Source organism: Atractosteus spatula, chromosome 28 (genome assembly GCF_055471065.1).
Source record: "Atractosteus spatula isolate fAtrSpa1 chromosome 28, fAtrSpa1.hap1, whole genome shotgun sequence".
NCBI lineage: Eukaryota > Metazoa > Chordata > Actinopteri > Semionotiformes > Lepisosteidae > Atractosteus > Atractosteus spatula.
In genome coordinates, this window is record NC_142733.1 from 5242599 (window position 1) to 5262183 (window position 19585).

The following is a 19585-nucleotide window of genomic DNA, read 5'->3' on the forward strand; positions in this document are numbered from 1 at the left end:
AAGTGAATATCCATGCATCAGAACGACTCTAAAAAGTAAGAAGTTTTCAAGTAGCGCGTCGACATAACGGCTTATAACAGTATCATAGATATGAGTACATCCATTTTTAGCTTTGTAATAAGGGAAGCAAAGCACAGCGAACAGTTTGAGTCGTCAGTAAGGTAAAATCATAAAGTTGTCAGGATTTCAGCCCGGTCAGAGTGTGAACAGCCGTTCAACAAACGCAAGAAAAAGTCCCCTCCTTGAGAGTACAAATCAGTCTGGCTCCCGCTACCTTTCCCACTCAGTTTTATCATCCGCACATCTACCATCTCCACACCATTCGATCCCTACTTTATACATGTCTTATTTATTCGGTGACCCATCGCCTGGCTTTACGAGTCGCTATTGGTCAGCGAGCGGTCAATCTGGGTGGGATTGGCCCCAGCGGCCCCGGCTGTGCGATGCGCGCCTCCCATTGGCCGCCGAGCCTGTCACTCGCCTCCCATTGGCCGCCGAGCCTGTCACTCGCCTCACGTGCCTGTGCTCGCTGTCAGCGCTGGGAGCCGTTCGGTTTCCTGCCGGTTGGGGCGAGCGTCTCTGTCCGTGGTGGTGGCGGCGGCGGTGGAGGAAAGGAAAAGAATAATTTAAAAAAAAAAAGAGAAACCGTGTTAAAAACGATCAGCGAGAAATACAAAAAGCACAACACCATGGGAACCCGAGACGACGAGTACGATTATTTATTTAAGGGTAAGTGCGTGTCGTCGGGGGGGGTTCTGTGCGGGGACCCGGGGGGCTGGTTCCGAGGAGGAAGCGGAGTCGGTCGACCATTGCAGCCGCACTCTTACCCGCCTCCCCAGCCGCGGCCCTCGAAGCCTCGGGTTTGCCCCGAACGCCCAGCCGGGAATCTGCGCCCGGGGCCCGGGGAGGAGGCAGCGCCTGGCCGGCTCGTTCCTGCCCGGCCTGTGCCGTCCTGTCGGACACGACGTGGCTGGGGAGGCGACGGGCACGCCGTAATTCCGCTTTTTAACGGCATTAACGACCCCGGAGACGGTCGTGTGTCTTGAAGGCGTCTGTTACAAGAAACAAACAAACCAAACAAACAAACAAACAAAAAAAGGCGACGTGCTTTGTGCATCTGGTGGACGGCGCCGTGAGCGTTTGCTGTGAGGTGCGGGTTCGGTCGTGTAGGGCACGGTTTGTGTTCAGAAGGAGCCGAGAGATGTCGCCGGGTGTTTTTCTTCTCTGGCGCTGGGCTCGATGATTAAGCTGGGCTCGGCGCACCCTTTTCACAACAGCGGCGCTCTCGCCGCCAGCGAGAGGTTTTCAAGTGTTGAAACAGCCTTGAAACCCAGTCGGCCGTCTGTGGTTTAATCCCCGTCTTCTTATCTTTTTCTTTTGGTCCGAAAGGATTTGTTACAGATGCGTCGGGGGAAAACAGAAGTTCCCTCTAATATACCTGCAGGGCAGAAGACGTACCCGTTACCTTGCGTGTGTCTGTCCCCCCCCCCCCCCCCCAATAAAAATACATGAATTAAATGTTCAGAATGAAGTTTGGGTTTTAAAGATCAAATGTGAGTGTAAGCGGCAAACGTGTGCGCGTGTGTGTGTTTTTTAATTTCATCCTTTGCTTTTGAATTTTTGATGAACGTGCATTTACCCCTCGCATGTTGCTATCACTTTAGTTTCAGGACAAATATAAATGGACGATAGGAGATCGTTGCTGTTTATTCAAGGATCTTGGAATTAAGTTTACAGTGGAGAAGCGGGGGAGGTGGGTCGTCGGTGGCTCTGAAATACCGTTTTTAAGCGCAACCTCCCGCATCTGCTGCAGTCTGTTGAATTAAAAGTTTTTTGAATTGCCCGCGGACTCGGCGTTTTTGCGCAGGTGTCTCAGTCGCTGTAGGTAGCAGCGCCGGTTTGGGGATCTGGTTTCGCGCAAACCATCGCCTCCTGCGGTCTGCGTCTGTTTTCGGAGGCACCGATCTGAAGGTTTTAATTCACCTTGCGGTCTCCTGGCGTGTCGTTTTACAGGACCCCATCAAAAAACAAACAACATGACGCCGTCAGTGTGCTTTTCCATCTGGTGTAGCGTAGAAACTTAAGGGCTGGTGAGGAGATTCAAGGCACCTTTGCTTTTCAGAGAGCATGCTTGAACGTTTAATATAGGAGCACTGTACTTTGTGGGAAGCCTTTTAAATCGGTGCCTTTTACACTCAACCTGAAAAGAACATCCTGTTTTGCTTTGCGGCAACAACCCATTCAGAGTGAGAAACAGAATAGGGGAAATATATATAAATGAGCTGCAGTTATTTCTCCCTGTTAACCCTGAAGTTGGTATCTGCTGTTTTAATTTAAAAAAAAAGTTCTTATGTTATGCTGTTGCTGTGGTGGTAGTGGGGGAGTGATATGGGAATTTAAAAAGAAAATAAAAATGCTGTAAGCATGTTGAGACGGCAGTAAAAATGCTGAGTGGAACTCAAAGGTCAGGTCTCTCCTGCCTTTGCAAGACTTTTACCCTCTTGGCTTTCCCTTTTGTGCAACCTGCTCTTTAGAAATGTAGACTAACAGGAGTCTCCGTTGTGAGTTGAAACTGTGAATATTCTGTGAAGTCTAAAAAAAAAAATCACTTTCCTCTAGCAGTGTCAAAACATTTAAATGTATTAACGGTGAAGGAGTCGTGCTTCCCCTGTTGAATGTTACCACAAAGTAAACCGATCTGACAACCCATCGTTTGATTGAACTTTTAAGATTTTTGATAGAAGCATGGGGGGAGTTCATGGTTCAGTAAATCTCCTGCTAACCCAAATACATACTAATTTCTTTGCTGCCTTTAAGCAGTGGGCTTCTGGTCTTCTCGACAGCTGGTAATCTCCTGAAAAGAACAAACTGGGTTTTTAAAGAGGAGAGGGAGGGCTGTGTCGAGAGCCGATACAAACCGAACGCTGGGAAGATGAGGGGGAGAGAGGTGTGAGATAGCGTTGGAATAACAACTCGTGGACTGTGCTGGCTCAGCTGTTTTGACTAAGCGACTAAAACTCACTGCGTCCTGAGTTTCAGAGCATAACAGTGCTAGTCCAAGTGTTTTCTTGGGCTTGGATTGACGGACTTCTTCTGTAAATCAAAATCTGCCAAACGGGCTGAGATCATTTCCGATGGGACTTTCAGTCACTGTCAGTAATTTTATTTTTAATGACTAATGGCTAAAAGCAGAAGTGGAGGGTGTCTCTGATTTTCTTTCTCCAAATTTCCCATTTGGAAAGAAGGGAATTTTCAGCGATTCGTGCGGTGAGTGTATTCAGTAGCGTTGCAGAGTAGGCCATCCTGATTATTTGTAAATACTTTATTTTAAAGGAAAAATTTTTAATTTTTGGTAGAGATGTTTTTGTGTATTCTTTGATTTCTATTTTATTGTGGTTGAACTGAGCGCTAACTGCGGTTTCTGTTAATGGAACCTCAAGACCTACCCGGTGGTTCGTTCAGGTTGAGTTCTGTGATCATGGGTTTGAGGCTGGGTCATGTCACCAGTTGACTGATGGAGATTCTCTAAGGGACGGGGTGCTGTGTGCTTGGTGGAGTGCTGGTTAGTCCGCCAGGGTGCTCTCAGCAACGCAGTGACCCCTGCTGGTGGGGGGTGCACCTGTCTTCCAGTATGGGGCTGTGATGTCTTAAAAGATGAGTGAGCTGTAGCAGTCTGCTTGCACTTCTGCTTCCTCTGCCTTCTGCAGTCATGGGGTTCATACCCCCGAGTGGAGATGTCCACTATTCAAGTACTTATAACAAATCATCTGGCTATAACAAATATAAATGAATACTGAATTAAAATTTCAATCACCCTTAGAAAATAACAACAATAAAAGTGTGGGCTTTATCCAAGTATTTTTTGCCTAATGATGTGCATTTAACCCTGAATATAATGTTTTGCTATTTGCTTAAGTAGTGAACCACTTTCTTCTGCCTGTGTTAAAAGGATCAGTGTTCTGTTTTGAAGTGTTAGCAGGTGAGAACATTTTTATTATAGCTACATTGTCAGATTTACTTACATGTGAAAGTTCTGTTTTCTTAAAAAGCTAAGTATTTGAGTCTTTTACTGACTGTTTTATGGATTAGTGTATTAATTTTTTTCTGTGATAAAAAAATAGTTGACGTAAATGAAGGGAGAACAGAACAGAGATTATAAAAGCCAAAGAAGAAGAAATTGAGGTATTTAATTGATCTCCAGGAGCCTGATCGGTTTAACTAATCGAGTCAATCGAGCAGTGAACAGGGAGGTCCTGGGAGCTGCGTGAAGCAGGGCGCACCAGGGTGGCCTCTGACCGTGTCTGTGTTGGTGGCAGTGGTGCTGATCGGCGACTCCGGCGTGGGCAAGAGCAACCTGCTGTCCCGCTTCACCCGCAACGAGTTCAACCTGGAGAGCAAGAGCACCATCGGCGTGGAGTTCGCCACCCGCAGCATCCAGGTGGACGGCAAGACGATAAAGGCCCAGATCTGGGACACCGCCGGGCAGGAGCGCTACCGGGCCATCACCTCCGCGTGAGTGTGGGGCCCCGGGAGAGGACAGGGTGGCTGGTGCACCTCGGGGTGGGGGGAGGGGGGTCAGACAGCGGCTCGCCCTCCTACAGCCACTGCTTCCTGCGGGAGCCCCTTCTGTAGCGGCTCCCCAGTGCGGCTCCCTGTGTGCCTTGAGAAGACTGGTGGAGAAGTTGGTTAAGGGCTTGTTGTCATATTGGACTCGGGACGTCATCATTGTGTAGTGTGTTCCTTAGTGATGTAAACATCAGGCTGCTGTAGGGTCCTTTCCACCCTGAGGCCTTAGTTTAAGACTGTGGGATCTCAGGAATGCGAGGTATGTGATCCAGGACCTACCAGGAATTCCAAGTGAATGTTCATCCTGGTTTTTAACTTCCACGGAAAGTCATTGATCTGGGAAGTGTTTTTCTCATTCTGGGCTTTCATTGGTTGGAGTTTTTGAAGAACTAAGAGTTACAGTTTATTTCCCAAATAATACAGACATCGCTCAGTTTATGAGCAACCGATTTATGAATTTTCACCACTGATTCTGTGCAAATTCATATTGGACGCATTTTATGAAATGCAAACCCGTTTTTAATGTCCAGAGCATAATTTCTGTAAACATCATTTCACATCTTGAAAGTGTTAGGTTAACTAGGCTTTAATGGTGAGTAATGAACAAAAAGTGATACTGTTATACCTGTAATGTCTCTGTGATGCTTTTGTGCTACATAAAAATAAGTTTGAAAATGATTGTGATGTTTCTGAAACTTGGAGAATCAATCAAATTTGCCAATAGGAGTTTTTGATTTACAAATGTTCACTTTTATGAGCACTTTTCATGCAGTGAGTTACGTTCAGAAATCGGGGGCGAGCCTGTGCTGTGGTATTTGGGTGCGAGTGTGACCGGAGACGTGATGTTTTGTCTGACGCACCTGAGCTTCAGTACTGGTCCTCTGACCTCTGACCTGCCCTCTGTGTTCCAGGTACTACCGGGGGGCAGTGGGGGCCCTGCTGGTGTACGACATCGCCAAGCACCTGACCTACGAGAACGTGGAGCGCTGGCTGAAGGAGCTGCGGGACCACGCGGACAACAACATCGTCATCATGCTGGTGGGCAACAAGAGCGACCTGCGCCACCTGAGGGCGGTGCCCACTGACGAAGCTCGAGCGTTCGCAGGTAGGCACTTCCCTGGCACACGGGGAGCTATGGGAGGGATCCTGGGACAGACCGGAGGCGGGGAGTCTGTCCTGAGCTCTGTGTGGAAGGTGTGAGTGGCGAAAGACCCCAGACTGTCGGTTCTCAGAGCACAGGAGCTCCTGAACAAGGCCAGGCCGCATGATGGACCCTCTCTTCTGAAGATGAATTGATTGGCGGGGGGCTCTTCGCAGTGCTGCAGGGCACTCCTGCATTTTACTTCCCCGTCTCTCAGAGACTTAATGGCTTCTGTCCTTCTCTTGTCCACAGAGAAGAATAACTTATCATTTATTGAAACATCTGCCTTGGACTCAACCAACGTAGAAGAGGCTTTCAAAAACATCCTCACAGGTGAGAGCTGTCCCGTAAAAGAAGCAGCATGCTCGCTGTCTGCTGTTCTCTTACAGCACATTCGGGGAAGAACTGCATGAATTCAGGAGTTGTAGTTTGTTTAATGTTTAGAACTCATAAATATTGAGTTTGAGGTGGAGCATGCGCTGCATCGTCTAACTGTTAGTCATTCAGTCTTCAAGAGCTTTTCCTGGTCTTGACACAAATGTTTTAGGGAATCACACTTGACCTGTCCAGTAGTGTCCGTCTCTCCCAGGATTTCTGAATTGTTGATGTCCAGGTGGAAGAACTGTGTGCTGGCCTGGAGGAGTCTAATTCTCCTTTCTAGTGACTGTTCCCCTTTCTCCCCCGCAGAGATTTACCGGATTGTATCACAGAAGCAGATCGCTGACCGGTCGGCGCATGACGAGTCTCCAGGCAACAATGTGGTGGACATCAGTGTGCCCCCCACCACTGACGGGCAGAGACCCAGCAAACTGCAGTGCTGCCAGAACCTGTGACCTCCGATCTCTGCGGGACCCCCCTCCCCTATCCCACTTTCTCCAGCCTTCGTCTCCGCTTTTGGCCCCTGAGTGTCGTGCAGCTGCTGTCCCGTATTCCCTGTGATTTCCGTGGATCTTCTTCATCTCTCAAAGCTGTAACTTTAATGCTAACATTCCTTTTTGTCATCTTTTCCTTATTTTTCACTTTCCTTTTTTCTCCCCCCTCCCCATTATTCCTTGAGCCTCTGAATTTCCCCCTTTTACTGTAACAAGATTATTCAGTCCAGGGAAATTCTGCACTGATCATGTGACCCACTCCTGGTGAAGGGATGGTGAGGGATCAGTCTGTCAGGTGCTGCCTCTCTTGAAGTCAGTTCCTCGGGTTCCCTGTTCCAAGCAGGGCATGAAATGAGCAAGTGTAGCAGGAATCTTAGTGGAATCTTTCCATAAATTTACCTGTACAAAGGTGTTTCAAAAGATGCTTTCAAGTGGATCATGTAATAAGGTTGTGACGGCACCAGAAAGGAGGCAGGGGTTTAGCTTTACTGGCAGCCTTAATTGTGAGGACCAAGTTACCAGAGCAGTACAGTTATGTACTGTTTGCCAGCGGTGCTCTGGTAATACTGGTTGTGGTCATGACATTTAACTGCACTGTCCTCAAGTCTAGCAGTCTTCACCAGTGCTCCTGAGAATTTGTGAATGTGCTTTTTAAATGTTTTCTCCTGCACTGTATGGCGGATTGTTTCGCCAGTCAAACTTCGTAATAAAGTCAATAAAGTTAATTATATACCGCAGCAATGCATCTGGTATCGTACGAAATGTATTTTAAAAAGCAGCTTTTGTGAAGAGGAGCTTTTTGCAAGTTCTGTTCTGTATTAGAGAACAGAGATGGTAAACTTAATGGCAAGATATCTGGGTTGGCTTAAGCTTCATTGGTTGCAAAATTACCTGGATTGAATCCTGCTGATGGTTAGTCAATTCTGGTTGCCTTTCTTGTCACTTGAAAGGTGTTTTAATTGCATTTCATAAAATACCATAAAACGTTCCTTCGAAGTGAGAAGAAAAGGCCTTACAGCAGCGTTCAGTTATGCTCCCCCCTTTTGGCTCATTAAACCTGCTTCTGGTAATAACAGGACGTTTCTTATCATCTTCTTAACTATCTTGTCTAATAGCGTTGTCTGTCTTGGTTACATCTGATTTTCTACTCAAGAAACAAGTAGACAAAATACACTAAAAAAAATTTGCTCCATGTGACAACCCAGATGTTTACATAATGACTTAATCCTCTCTGAAGCCCTGTGGCTTTGCATCAGACAATGCAAAATTTCACGCTCTGTAACGCTTGCATTTACAACGGCTCACAGCGATAGACTGTATCTTCCTATCGATGGCCTTTGATCAGTGGACAATGGGGGTGACTGGTTGACCCTTTCAGTTTTTGCATGTCAGTGCTCTCACTTTATTCCTTGTAAAGTATAATCTTAGACATGTTAGAGATTTAATATAGAAGCAATACCTATCATGTATATAACCTGAAATCTTCTGATTATTTACAGCTTTGTAAACAAATGGCATTGTTTCTCTTGTCCTTGAGGGTCTGACTTTTGTCATGTTTTCCCAAAGTGACGACTAGTGGCATTGCAAGCACTGTTCCAGCCTTCCATGGTCTTGGTGTTGCCTTAGAAAAAGCCACAAGTGTTTTTATTTAAAACAGTTTTTTTAAATAGAACATAAAAGAAGACATGAAAATGTAATGTGACTTCATAGGAGAAGCTATGTTCATATGCAACACAAACTGACTTCTTCAGACATTCTATGCTTTTTGGGGTGTTAAAGTAGTTAAAACATTAAACCATTTAGAACGCAGGTCTAAACTGGGTGTCTGTGGATTCAAATCTTGTATTTACAGCATATCGGAATGAACAGTTTAGCTGAGCACCACAATTTTTTAATGAATTTTCTTTTCAATCAATCACGTTCCTTGTATTTATACCTGGCATCTACGACCTAGTGCTTAAATAATGGTATCGCGATACTAGATGAAGTCTGAAGTGCATTTGAAGATCTAGATTTGAAATTCTCATCTATAACACTGGAAAGTGAGTCATGACAGTTTTTATGTTTGCTAGATTTCATTCACTCCCTTTATCTGCGGTTGTTTATGTATTTCTGTTAAGTGCAATCCACTATGTAAATATATATGCGTCACTTAATTTCTGCATGGATAATATGTATGGTGCATAAATATGTTGCCAAACCTAAGTAAAGATACTGTGTCAGTGTGTTTATTTACTCCCTCTACTTGCATGCACATTTACAGTAATGATTCAGCTGTGTGATAACCCTCTAGTCCTGCATCACCTCTTCAGTCCTCAGTCCTGTGGCGGCTCTGTGGCTCAGGATCTGTGCCTGTGGCTGGAAGGTTGCTGGTTCATATCCCGCGGCCAGCAGGGGAATCCTACCCCGTTGGGCCCCTGAGCAAGGCCCTTAACCCCAACTGCTCCAGGGGTGTTGTATTAAATAGCTGACCCTGTGCTCTGACCCCCAGCTTCTCTCCCTGTCTGTGTGTCTCATGGAGAGCAAGCTGGGGTATGCGAAAAGACAAATTCCTGCTGCATGAAATTGTATAGGGCCAATAAAGTGATCTTTACCTTCCAGCGGCTCCCACAGTATTTTAAGAAGTGCTTCCACCACGTGTTTAGGTTCAGGATTCTATCCATCTATTTTCTAACTGCTCCTTCCAGTCCAGGGTTACTGGGAAGCTGGAGCCTTCCAGACAAGCTGGGGTTCACCCTGGACAGGACCCCAAGATGGCACCCCAAGGCTGGAATTGTGGGTTCAGTTCTGGAGTTGGGGTGCCATCCTGGGTCCCAGCACTGCCAGGTAGAAACCACTGTGTCACCATGCAGCCTTCTCTGTTCTCTTAAAAGTACATCCTGCTCCAAAGATGCACAGCCGGATCTTGACAAACAGGTATTCCACGGTGATAATGTTTACCGTGTCAGAGACGTACAGAGACCCGCATTCATACCAGCGTAGCCGAGCTCGAAATAACATTTCGTTGCGTCTTAAATATGCAGTGCTCAAAATTCGCTTGGGCTGGAAACCTTTTTCTTCCAAAACCAGGTTGCCGTGTGTCCACTGGGCAAAAATTAGTTTCCCGTCCCTCCTGCATTTGAGGATGTGACTTAAAATGAAGTGTTAATTACACTTCCCGTTAATCACAGTAAGGCGTCGTATTTCGCCTTTTTCCGTGCAAGCTATTAACAAATTAACTTCGTTGACAGAAGCATACCAGCCCATATTTTAAATCGGCGCTCGTCCTCCGGAGGCGCAGTTTAGCAAGTTAATACCACGGCCACACTGTCTTTTAAACAGATGGCAACAATCTTACCAAATGGACATTTTAATGCCTAGTATGAAAGACGGAAATTTGGTTCAAAGTGTTCCCGTTTGCTCGGGACAAAGGTTTCGCCTACTGCCATTTTATTGGTCTAGGGTAACGTCAATTTCGATTTCTTGATTACTGATTGGCTACTCCGTCATAGTCCGCTCGCAGGGGGACTCCGTCGGATACGCCAAATTCTGGGATTCTCCAACGTGGTTACGAACAATGTGATGTCCACCCTCTACGTGAAGGGCGGTAGATTGCGGCAACAGCGTAGGCCGCTTGATGGTTGCAAACGGCAGGAGAAGGCTGTTGTCGTCTGAAACGATAAGAAGAATAAAAGCATTAAGGCAGGCGGAACGGCGACAGTTACTCCATTTCTAGCCACCAGCGGACATTTCGAAAGACTCACGCCGTGTGCCCCTGCCTTTGATAGCGCGGTAGATGACGTCGGCGAAAGATGAAAAGGGGGAAAAGCGGTGAGTTATCAATTTTAGATGTGTTTCCTGGAGCATATGATTCGCGTAGCGACAGATATGTGTGCCTGTTAAGATCGGCGCGGTGTCACGCACGCTAGCCCTGCGCTAAAATGTTTCCCCGAAACAGCTGAAAAGGCTGAGCCAGCATAGCCAACATAAATACTGAACCACACACGGCCCGTAGGGACGATTTCGGAGCGGGGGGGAGTGGGTGGGCTGTAGGTGGTGACAGCCTTCCGTCACAGCCATCAGGCTGACTCTGGTGCCTGGACGCACATCCACGTCCACTTTGACCTTTAAGCAGCAGTGCGTCGGACCGATGTCACCCCCCGAATTAGGTGGACCGGGACGAGTCGTGTCGGGGGCAGAGACGCCTGTGGTGTTCAAACAGGCCGCCGTGGGCTCTGTAATGTGTCTCTGCGGCGGCTTGAGGCAGGCACTGCTACAGCTGTTACTGTTTGCTCCATTCGGCTTCACTGTAGTGAAACAATGAAATATTGCGCGATTGTGCGCTATACGTGGGGCTTTTGCAATACAGAAGCGTGCAAAGCAAAGCAACAAGAGACGCCATCGGCGGGATAGTATTTGATTAACACCGGAGTTCGCCGCTCTGCTGAATAGTCGGAGCAAAAAATGCCGAAGCAGTGGGTTGGTATCAATCACATGTCCTTCCATCACAAAGCGCCTTAAATCGTGAGGGGTTTTCGGCACAACAGGTTTTGTTTCCTTTGCTGATGTGGGGTCGATGTGTGACGTTAGCGCTGTTCTTGGGTTCTGGGTCCATTTCTGTTCTGGGTTCGGATCTGTTCTGTGATCCAGTTCTCTCCTAATTTCCAAAGACTTGCTGGCCCCGTCTTTGAAAGGTGGAAATCATAACAACTCCCATATAAGGATCATCCCCGTATGAAAATAAGCTAGTTTATCTGCAGGAATGTCCCATTCTCTACAGCTGTGGTTCTGAATACTGGTCCTGGGTGACTGCTTTGTCTTCTGGTTTTTGTTTCAAGTGAACTGACACTAGCCAATGTCTTTAATTGATTTGCTTACTGGTGTAGCCTCTTGTCTACCCATGTCACCCCACCCTGTGTCCTACGCTACGCAAATCGGTTTTTAAAAAAATATTCTACTTCAACATACCGAGCGTGTGTTCTCTCCTCAACTTGAGCAGTCTGTTTCTGGGTAGACGGCTCTCGGTGGATGATCAGTTTATTCTGAACTGATGCTGGTGGGAATGATGGGGCTCTCAGACACTTTTGCAGTGAGTTCCAGCTGTGTTCCGACATGTTTGAAGTAACTCCATTTCAGTTCAGTTCAGTTGATTGTCATGTGCACAAGTGCAATGAAATGTGTATTTGCATGTCTGCTCCAATACAGAGAACACATTAAGGGAAAACCAAAAACACAGACCAGCAGCAGCAGCAACAACAAGTTAAATTAACATACATCTTAGAAGAAAACACATCAGTGTGAGCCAGTGGTAGGGGTGTAGTTCAGTAATCTGACAGCTTGTGGGAAGAAACTGTCTCTGAACCTGGACGTACATGCCTTTATGCTCCTATAATGCTCCATTTGTATGGAGTTTGCATGGTCTCCCCTAGTTTGTGTGGGTTTCCTCCCACAGACAGAATTCAAGCTGGTAGATTAATTGGCTTCTGGGACAGTTGGGTGTGTCTGTGTCTTGTGTGTGACCTGCGATGGACTGGCGTCCTGTCCAGGGTGTATCCTGCCTTGCACCCGTTGCTTGCTGGGATAGGCTCTGGCTACCTCAGGATCCTGAGCTGGATAAGGCAGTTAGGAAATGGTTGGACCTGGATCCAGAAAAGGCTCTGGTCTGTGTCTGTTTTTTTTTCCATTGAGCAAAGTAGAATCCCCTCTTTCCTCTTCCTGTCTCTCCAGCAGCTACAGTGGAGAATTGGTTTTGGCAGAATTTCAGGGAAGGGATAGTCAATTACACCCCCACTTCCTCCACCCCCCCCCCCCCCCATAGTTTGTGAAAACCAACTCAGACCGTTTTTATTTCTCGAACTGCTTATGCTTTTGTTCGACGCTGAGAAGGCTGACTATGTCTCCCGCTCCCATGGAATGAAATAAAGATTGAGACGCTAATCAGCACAGATAAGCCCGGTGTCTTCTTGTGAGATCTCAGAGCAGTTCAGTCATTTGTTTTTGTTTTACTGCACAAGCACGCAGACTTCCTGATAGTCCTGCTGTGTCTGCTCGGACGCCGATAGAGCTCTCAAAATGAGATAAAATCCAGGGTTGAACTAAACAAGAGAGGGGGGCCCCAATGGTCTCTTATTGTTTGCCTGCCTATATTTATACAGCAGACTCGACTGCGTGGCTCGGGTGATCTTTCACTTGACAGTTGTTTCGCAATCATGTCTCTTACTTTAGTACCCATAACCACCTTCTGTGGCGTGGGGAGAGTTGCATGTAACAGTGGAGCTGTGGTATTGTGTAAATCCATTGCTTTTGTTATACCGGCTCGGCCTTTTGTGTTAAAAAATGCCTGGCAGTTCGTATACATATTTGTGATCCAAGTGTTCCTTCGTAACTATCGTTAATGACTCAGAAGTTTTTGTTTTTTTTTCCTAAGAAGCTGGTGTGGGTGTGCCGGGCGATGTGCCCGGCGTCACGAGCTGCGATCGTGTTCCTGGCGGTGACGTGCTGTGCGTAAGACAGGGGGGATTTCAGGTTCAGGAGAAAATGCACGAGGGTCACCAAAGCTAACGACTGTAAATTCTCTCTGGGAATGGTTTGGTCTGCAAGTGGCAGCGCCGCCGGGTCCCGGCCTCCTTGCGCGGGTGCTAACGCCCTGGCGGTGTGTCCAGTCCTAGGTCACGCCTGACCTCTGGGTTCGGTGTCTAGAGGGAGCTGACTTGGCCCCGCCTTTGCCGCGTCGCCGGGCGTCGCCATGACAACGGGGGAGTGCTGCCACCTGCCGGGGTCGCTGTGCGACTGCGCGGGCAACGCCGCCCTCTCCAAGACGGTGGAGGAGTCGGACATCCGGCGGGCGCAGTACATCACCCAGGTCACCGCGAAGGACGGCCGCCTTCTGTCCACTGTGATCAAGGCTCTGGGGGCGCAGAGGTCAGTCCGCTCTCCGGCCGAGTCCCGCCTTCTTTCCTCTTAGCCCGTCCTGGAGCCGGCAGGGTGCTCGTCCCTGGGACAGGAACAGACCCTCCCGAGCCGAGAGGGGTCGTCCCTCCGAATTGTTTACTCCGTCAAGCCAGACGTCTTGAAAACAAAACGACCTAAAAAGCTCATCTTTCCAGGTCTTCAGTGAAACTCCGCAACAACAAGAAAGGGGCAACCGATTGGCTCGGGAGTTTGCAGCGGTCGTGAAGTCGTTATCCGACCTGTTTGGGGTTTGGGGCCCGCTGTGCATTCTGGGTGGCCGGCCTGACTGGTGCTCTGCCGTGTTTCCATAGCGACGGGCCCATCTGCCGCATCTGCCACGAGGGGGGCAGCGGCGAGGGCCTGCTCTCCCCCTGCGACTGCACGGGCACCCTGGGCACCGTCCACAAGAGCTGTCTGGAGAAGTGGCTCTCCTCCTCCAACACCAGCTACTGCGAGCTGTGCCACACCGAGTTCACCGTGGAGCGCCGCCCGAGGCCCCTGACAGAGGTACCCCCCGCCTCGTCCTGCAGGGGGGGCTCGTTTTTTTTCCCGTTTCTCTTCTGCGGGGCTTGGCAGGACACCTTTTCCTTTGCCAGCCTGTCCAAGCTGTGAAAAACTTTTCCCGAAAAAGATGTCTGCTGTGATTCCAAATCACACGCTTGTCCCTTCGAGTAATCCTCTTGACCGCAAAAAGTGTGCTGTGGTATAACAGCTCCTTGAGCTCTCCAGTAGGTGAAACAGTTCATGAAGAAAAATGTTTTATGATGAGTTAATAATTCTTCAAGATAAGATAAACTGAGACGTATCCGTTATGATTCATTGTCATGTGGGGCATGTATCATAGTGCAAACCTGTATGTGTATGTCCTTTTTAATGTAAATAAGTTGACTTTTTGCGTATGTGCATGTGAAACCCAATGGTGAGCATTGCTGCCTCGCAGCGCTGGGGCCCCGGGTTCAGTTCCAGAGCTGGAGTGCTGTCTGTGTGGAGTTTGCATGCTCTTCCCTCGTTTGCATTGGTTTTCTGCGGGTGCTTTGGTTTCCTTCCACAGTCCAGAGACATAGTGGTAGCTTAACCAGCCCTGGTGTGGGTGTGGGTGTGTGTGTCTGTGTGTGCCCCGTGATGGACTGGTGTCCCGTCCAGGGTGTACCCCGCCTTTTGCCCGGCACTTGGCGGATTAGGCTCTGGCTCCCCCGCAACCATGTACTACAAGAAGTGGATTGGAAAATGGGTTTATATGTATGTACTTTTAAAGTGATCCTTGCTTGCTTTATTGAAAGGTCAAGCGTCGCCCATGGTATTCGAGTGTTCTGGAGCCCTGTAGTAAACTCAGTGGAAGTGTTAAAATTTCCACACCCGCACCTGCACATCACACTGGTGCCTGCGGGTGGCGCTGCGTCTCCCGGCAGCTCAGTTGTCCCTGCAGGGCACAGCGGAGCCCGAATGCCACTGGGGTCAGTTAAATCACAGATCGGATCAGATCTGCTGAAAACGTCCTGTTTTCCAGGTTATTTAATAAAATGAGTTTAACTGGGGCGACAGAAGCTGCCGGGAGTGGCGTTTGTGAACTGTCCTCTCCCACACGGCCAGTGTCCTTTGCTTTCTCATCTGGAGACTCCGGGGGAAACAGCTATACGCTGACCCAGGACAAAGGCCAGCTAGCAGCCTCGCTGTGTGCAGGAGCCCTGCCTGTTTGAAAGAGCTCGAACCCTGAAACCAGCCATTCCTGGGTGCCCTGGGGGGGCTTGTCCCAGCCCTGAGCGTTCACTGGGGCCTGTTCCTCCCCATGGGGGCCGAGCAGGACCGGGCCCGCCGACCGCTCTCCCTCTCTCTGCCCCTGCAGTGGCTGCGGGACCCGGGGCCGCGCAACGAGAAGCGCACGCTGTTCTGCGACATGGTGTGCTTCCTCTTCATCACCCCGCTGGCCGCGATCTCGGGCTGGCTGTGTCTGCGGGGCGCCCAGGACCACCTGCACTTCAACAGCCGGCTGGAGGCCGTGGGCCTCATCGCCCTCACCATCGCACTCTTCACCATCTACGTCCTCTGGACCCTGGTAACCGCCCGCCCGCGCGTGCACGCTCCCTACCTCACTGCCGCAGCCACCAGCGGCGTGAGGCGGCTTTTCTTCTGCTCGTGCACTGAGAGGGGAACTGCGGCGCAGTTTTCATATTTCAGTGAGAAAGGATCGGCATTGATGAGCGCGTTTCATATACTTGTCAATGAAAGTAAAATGTGCACAGTATCGTGCAAAACCTCCAATTTACATCACAAAATAGACTCAATTTCCAGGGATACGCAGCACTTTGTTCTGCAATTCAGAACAAGGCAACAAAACATCCGGTGATGTATTGCAAGCCTATGACACATCACCTCCACCTCCAGTGTCGGATGGTCGAGGAAAAATGGTGGCCCTTGCCCCCCCATTCCCCAGGGGCCTTTATGGCCTGAAAAGGGGACCTACCTACCTACGTATGAAGCAGAGGGCACTGAATAGTGTAGGGGTGTTACCCTGGGGTCCTGGGCAAATGTCCCCCCTGGCCTTTACCAGTCATGGCCTCCTAATAACCCCCATCTCTGAACTGGCTTCATCACTCTGCTCTCCTCCCCACTGAGAGCTGGTGTGTTGGGGAGCGGACTGGCGCATCATCCAGGTGGGGCTGCACACTGGTGGTGGTGGAGGGGATCCCCATGACCTGTAAAGCGCTCTGAGTGGAGGGTCCGGAAACGTGCTACATTTATTATTGTGATGATGATGAGTGGGACTCCCATAGCACTGTGGCTTTCTATCCACTTCAGTTGTGCAAGCCATCGTCTTGTCCTGGCTGTCACCCTGCTTGGAGCAGGGTGGAACAGAGAAGACCCGTGAACAGATGAACCGATATGGAGTTCTTCTTCTGCTCCTCCAGAGCAGTTTGTTCCAGAGTCTGCAGCACAGACAGCAGACTCGCAGCTCACGAGCTCACACGGTCACAGGCTTACACGGTTGCCTTCGGAAAATAAAAAAAAATATTTAAAAAAATGATGTATTCCCTGAAATTCGTCAAGCACACCTACGAGAGCTAGTTAGTGAGCCTGTCCAGTCACCTTGTTTACTTTAATTTACTTATTTTATCTTTTTTATAATTAATATCCTGAATTCATGTTAGAGGTTAATAGGGGGAAGGTTTATAAGAGTTATAGGGTAAAATCTGACTATTTTCACATTTGGTTTTACATGCTACTCAAAATCCATATCCCCCACATTATAAAAAGTCGACTGTACTTTCGAGTGCCTTTATTGTAAAGTGAGGGCATGAGGAGGGCAAATGTTTTTTTTTTATAGTTTTGAAACTTTCGACAGGGCCAGAGGGTGATGTTCCTCTTTGTCTGAATCTCTCTTCCCCAAGGTTTCATTCCGTTACCACTGCCAGCTCTACTCGGAGTGGAGGAGAACCAATCAGAAAGTCCGCCTGCTGATTCCCGATGCCAAGGGCGTGCACTCTACCCAGCATTCCTTGCTCTCCACGAAGCTGATGAAGAAAACGGCCGACGAGACCATTGTATGAGTTACGTGAAAGGGGAGGGTATAAGGGGGAATTTCGGTTTTTATTTCGGGGGAAGGGGGGCATCTCCACTGTCACCGAGTCTTGAACAATGAAAAGATTCTGGATGCGTTCAAGTACTAAACCTTCCCGCCTCTTTTAAGTCGTTTTACAAATCCCTTTACTGTTATTACCCTGTCATTGCCTTTAGAAACAAATCCAGCAAATATCCAAAGGAGCTGCACTGCAGTGCTGAGCCTCTTTGTGGGTCTCAAGGATATGGGACAGTCATGTCTGAGAGCCCAGGCCAGCTCGTGATTGAGCTATGAGGGGCTGTGTTGCTTGCATCAGAAGAAAGGAGCAGCTCATTCATTATCCACGAAGCTATTATCAAACAAGGCAGAATTTGTTTCTGAACGGTTTCTTTCCATCGGGCCGGCCGTGGACAGTGGTTTCGGCAGTCTCGGAACAGTACGAAAGTGTGGAACCTGCCGTACCCGAATCCGAACGGAAGCTCCTCCGCCGCGTCGCTCGATCCGGAACAGTTGAAGATGATCTCCGATTCGTCACTTCCCGTTGTTTTGCAGAGCCAACCGGGTGGGGAAAACAAAAATGAGGAGGCAGATTAGCCAAGGATTTTTGCGGGATAAAAAAAAAGAGTTCTGCCCCCAGCCCCCCACCCTCCTCTGAAAGCAGAAGTGACAGTGCTCCTGGAGGATGAGTGTGCAATAAAAAAAGACACTTGGGGACCTTCCGTGTCCTTCTTACAGTGTGCAATGGGACACACGCGTCACGCAGTTTTTGCATGCATGCACAGAAAGCATTTTTTGGGGGGGGGGGGGAAGGGACTTTTATTACTTTTATTTTTGGTCTGTGGGGATTGGAGGAAAAAATTAAAAGAAGAATTAAAAAAAAAAAGATAAGAAATAAATGGCCAACAACAGCATCCTACCCGCGACTTACCAGAAAACAAAGAAGAGCTTGAAGGAAGGCAGCCTGTCTCCACCATGAAGACGCACAGACCCAGGGGCGAGATGGAGAGGTCTTGAAGGTGGAGTTTCTTACTCGATCTTAACACCGAGGTGCTACCATTTTCTAGCGGTTCTGGCGTATTGTCACGAAGGCCATACCAGCCATCCATCCATCAATTTCTATTCTGTTTAGCCAGTACAGGGTTGCTGGGGAGCCAGAGCCTATTCCAGCAAGCAGTGAGCACAAGGCGGGGTACACCCTGGGCGGGACACCAGTCCCTCACAGGGCGCATATAAACATACATACACTCACACCAGGGCAAGTTTTCCCAGAAGCCAATTAACCTACCAACATGTCTTTGGACTGAAGGAGGAAACCAGAGGTCCCAGAGAACACCCACACGAACACGGGGAGAACATCCAAACTCCACACAGACAGTGCCGGAGGTCTGGAATTGGACCCAGGGTCCCAGCGCAATGTGGCAGCAACGCTCTCGTCGCCATGCTGCTCGGTCATAATGCAAGCACGGGAGATGTAAGCCTGTTAATTTCATTAGTTTGTAACCGGGTTCGCCACAGGCTTTGAATATGAAATGTGGGACAAAACTATAAAAGCTTTTGTAAGCGTCTAGATGACATAAACATTAAATATAGGCCTGGATAGCCATATATTTATCCATACCTTTCTAAATCTAATGACATCCATTTCAATTAGAATTGTTTTCCGCCAGACAGAAATACGCTGGTGGTGGGCAGCTGGCCCATTGTTAATATTGGTACTGTGGTTGGCAAAGGTGCCATTGAAGTTTGGCATTGTTTGGGCAACCCCTGTGTGTCCATCCTGCACTGTATAAACTGAATAATCGGTGAACCCTGTTGATGTTTAAGTGCAGCACAAATGCCCGGCGTGACTTGGGCATGTGATTAACAGCCAGTGGCAGTCATGCATGAAGAATTCAAAAGGTGGAATTGCGGTTTGACAAGAAGTGTCAGAAACAAGTGCGTCTCTGTGGCGTTCCAGCTTTGCGGAATCTAAGCAGGCAGTTAACCCAACAGAGATGGAATTGTTGTAGGCAATAGATGTCATGTTGTGGGCTAGGTATGTATGTATCTGCAAAGAACCTATAGCCAAACTCCTGACCAGACAGCCACGCTCTGCTGTCCTCGCCAGAGCGCTGGAGTGTGCTTTTAGTGCTGCTGGAGTACTCGGAAGTACTCGGAAGAAAGCATTTGGCTCAGCTAATATTTCTCGCTGTTTTTTTTTTTATTTTGAAGGGGTGAAAAGTGAGCCCTGAAACGCTGGCTCGTGATTCGTTTTCATCGACGCAGAGTTTCGCCCAGGTTCCTGAAATCGAGGGCTTATAACAGGATTCTGCTGTATACTTTGATGTATTTTCTAGAGGTGCATCAAAACATGGGCAGTGGCCAAACATGAGGGAGAAGCTCCTTCACATTGCAGGGTGCAAAACTCGCGTACCTTGGAGAGACAAGAAAACTGGCCTTTCAGTCTGAGACATTTATCAGGCCTGCTTTTTAGTCTTTCTACAATAAGCGGGAGTATGCCAGAGTGCAGTGTGCTGTTGT

General features: G+C 48.5%; 2 protein-coding genes across 2 annotated transcripts; both read left to right on the top strand.

Annotated features, from left to right (window-relative positions):
- The first annotated feature begins 534 nt into the window (after nucleotides 1-534).
- Nucleotides 535-8789, top strand: LOC148813821 (ras-related protein Rab-11B). The gene is made up of 5 exons (XM_088907879.1): nucleotides 535-729; nucleotides 4317-4512; nucleotides 5478-5671; nucleotides 5960-6040; nucleotides 6395-8789. Exons 1-5 carry the CDS (start codon nucleotides 690-692, stop codon nucleotides 6538-6540), a joined length of 657 nt encoding a protein of 218 aa, XP_088764005.1. The 5' UTR covers nucleotides 535-689; the 3' UTR covers nucleotides 6541-8789.
- Nucleotides 8790-10183: 1394 nt separating this feature from the next.
- On the top strand, nucleotides 10184-17948 carry marchf2 (membrane-associated ring finger (C3HC4) 2). The gene is made up of 5 exons (XM_088907880.1): nucleotides 10184-10389; nucleotides 13221-13479; nucleotides 13821-14016; nucleotides 15353-15562; nucleotides 16896-17948. Exons 2-5 carry the CDS (start codon nucleotides 13304-13306, stop codon nucleotides 17052-17054), a joined length of 741 nt encoding a protein of 246 aa, XP_088764006.1. The 5' UTR covers nucleotides 10184-10389; nucleotides 13221-13303; the 3' UTR covers nucleotides 17055-17948.
- Nucleotides 17949-19585: the final 1637 nt, after the last annotated feature.